The following is a 3,050-nucleotide window of genomic DNA, read 5'->3' as shown; positions in this document are numbered from 1 at the left end:
ACACCAGTATACGAGTAACAAGTAATGTAAGGTTACACCAATATACCAGTAACAAGTAATGTAAGGTTACACCAGTATACGAGTAACAAGTAATGTAAGGTTACACCAATATCCCAGTAACAAGTAATGTAAGGTTACACCAGTATACGAGTAACAAGTAATGTAAGGTTACACCAATATCCCAGTAACAAGTAATGTAAGGTTACACCAGTATACGAGTAACAAGTAATGTAAGGTTACACCAATATACCAGTAACAAGTAATGTAAGGTTACACCAGTATACGAGTAACAAGTAATGTAAGGTTACACCAATATCCCAGTAACAAGTAATGTAAGGTTACACCAGTATACGAGTAACAAGTAATGTAAGGTTACACCAATATACCATTAACAAGTAATGTAAGGTTACACCAGTATACGAGTAACAAGTAATGTAAGGTTACACCAATATCCCAGTAACAAGTAATGTAAGGTTACACCAATATACCAGTAACAAGTAATGTAAGGTTACTACAATATCCCAGTAACAAGTAATGTAAGGTTACACCAGTATACCAGTAACAAGTAATGTAAGGTTACACCAATATCCCAGTAACAAGTAATGTAAGGTTACACCAATATACCAGTAACAATTAATACACTGAACAAAGCATATCCTCCTTACTGAATAGAATATAGTATTGAAGTACAAACTTACCGTTGTCGTAACAGATGTTCCCGAGAGCTCGACAAGACTGCAGAACAACTTGATTGTCCTTGTCAGACAATAACTCCAACAAAGTTGAAAGAACTGTGGGATCAGAAAGTGGCTTTCTTCCAAGTTCTAATAAAACAAATGAAGACTTGTATATAATGTAATATAACATTCATAACTTAGAACCTTTGAACACAAACACACAAAAAAAAAGTCAGATCTCATGAATGAAATTGGATTCCACTGAATAATTAAAAAGCCATTTCGATTATGTACTTACACGTATCTTTTAATTTTTTGTTTGTGAGGAAATAGTTCTGTTTCTACTAAACTAATCCAACTGAGAGAATAATGAAATTCACAAACTGTTTACTACAGTACTCGTATAAAAAAACAAACTGTTTACTACAGTACTTGTATAAAAAAACAAACTGTTTACTACAGTACTTGTATAAAAAACAAACTGTTTACTACAGTACTTGTATAAAAAAACAAACTGTTTACTATAGTACTTGTATAAAAAAACAAACTGTTTACTACAGTACTTGTATAAAAAAAAAAACTGTTTACTACAGTACTTGTATAAAAAAACAAACTGTTTACTACAGTACTTGTATAAAAAAACAAACTGAAACGACAATGATAAAAAGAAAGAAATTAAATAAGATTATTGGCCCAGAAAAAAGATGAGGAAATATGGTCATTAATGTTACACTGGAAACAACATTAATGACCATATTTCTGCATATTTACCTACATATCTACTTGTTAAATCAAAGACAAGTACAAAAACTGTACCTACATATCTACTTGTTAAATCAAACACAGGTACAAAAACTGTACCTACATATCTACTTGTTAAATCAAAGACAAGTACAAAAACTGTACCTACATATCTACTTGTTAAACAAAGATAAGTACAAAAACTGTACCTACATATCTACTTGTTAAATCAAAGACAGGTACAAAACTGTACCTACATATCCTAAAACTGAATAAACTTCATAATGAGTTACCACATTTTGCAACTTCTGCAATCAGTTCTGCCAGTTTAGCTAACTGGGTTGACGTTAACTTGGTTGGTGGTTTTAGAAGTTCAATTACTAACTCAGCCAACCCTTCATTGAGAAGTTTCTCCTTTAAGGTTCTTGAATCTGAACCTGAAAATACAACAAAAAACATTTCGAAAACTGTTTCAAAACACACTGCAATCTGCTTGATTAGAAAACAAAACAAGAGAGAAATTGGTAAAGCCACTTTCACAAAAACTTAACTGTCAATAGCTCTTCATAACATATCCAAACTGTGTTAGGTGTTTTGGTAAAGTTTTAACCATACTGGGAAAAAACTACTTAAGAAGTGTTTACTGAAAACTATGAAAAACTTTAACAAAAATGTGGAACATAAATGTATAACATAAACTATTTTTTAAAGCCCCAAAAGCAAAGTATACCTGTCAATCTAATTGAATACACGTACCTATTGTTTGCTTCAATATCAAATTATTTAGACCACATGTGTATGCACCATTAAATGTATTTGTGATTATCAGTTCTTTTGCTAAAGTTACTGTAAATTAGTTTGTTTGTTTGTATCAACAGTTCTTAGACTTGTCTTTCAGAAGTAGGCTAAATTAAATAGTTTATAAATAAAAAATAATTCGTAATTTTGAAGCTGTCGTATCTCAGGTAAAGGATGTAACTTTCAAATTACCACTCAAAGGTCTTTTAAACCTTTTGTTTGTTTTCATATATATTCACTCAAAGTTACACAAGGACTATTTAATTAGCCATCCCTAATTTTGAACCAACAGACTAAAAAGAAGGCAGCTAGTCAACAACATCCACCACCAACTCTTGGGCTACTCCTGTCTGACTTAATAGTGGGATTTGACTGTTACCTTTATGATGCACCCATGACTCCAAGTAAAGAGTGCAATTATTATATATTTTTTACACTAACAGGACAAGAATGATGGACCTGCAGATCCATAGTCCGGCATGTTAATCACCGGGCCTCACTCTGGCCTAAACTTTAAATTTTAAGAATTTTGAAAACACAAACCTCATAATTATCTGTTATGCTATCAGAAAGTAATTGACCCATTGACTACTGATTCGCCGTATAGGGTACGGTCTGTACCATATACAGTGTACGGCTTGCAAAACTTCCGTGCACATTTAGAGCAGCTGCAGTCAATGGATTAATCTTTAGAAAGCAAATGTGTGTGTGTATAAAATTAAAAGCACAAGTTTTATAAATGTGGAACTCATTCTCCAATTACTGATAGCATAAGTACAAATATTGTTGCTCATATTTTCCAGAATTGTATTGTTAAAATCTGCTTAACTTATT

The 3,050-nt window shown here is 32.0% G+C and overlaps 1 protein-coding gene across 1 annotated transcript; it reads right to left on the bottom strand.

The window, feature by feature from the left end:
• Window positions 1-698: 698 nt before the first annotated feature.
• LOC111084080 (rap1 GTPase-GDP dissociation stimulator 1-like) lies at window positions 699-2,697 on the bottom strand (the record flags this gene model as incomplete). Its single annotated transcript, XM_022380872.1, has 3 exons — window positions 2,658-2,697; window positions 1,712-1,855; window positions 699-824 (listed from the first exon to the last, which is right to left on the bottom strand). Coding segments are annotated over exons 1-3 (310 nt in total), but the record flags the coding sequence as incomplete, so codon positions are not given.
• Window positions 2,698-3,050: the final 353 nt, after the last annotated feature.

Source organism: Limulus polyphemus, unplaced genomic scaffold (assembly GCF_000517525.1).
Source record: "Limulus polyphemus unplaced genomic scaffold, Limulus_polyphemus-2.1.2 Scaffold13448, whole genome shotgun sequence".
Classification (NCBI taxonomy): domain Eukaryota; kingdom Metazoa; phylum Arthropoda; class Merostomata; order Xiphosura; family Limulidae; genus Limulus; species Limulus polyphemus.
Note: the sequence above shows the minus strand (reverse complement) of the source record. Positions and strands in the feature narration are given on the sequence as shown.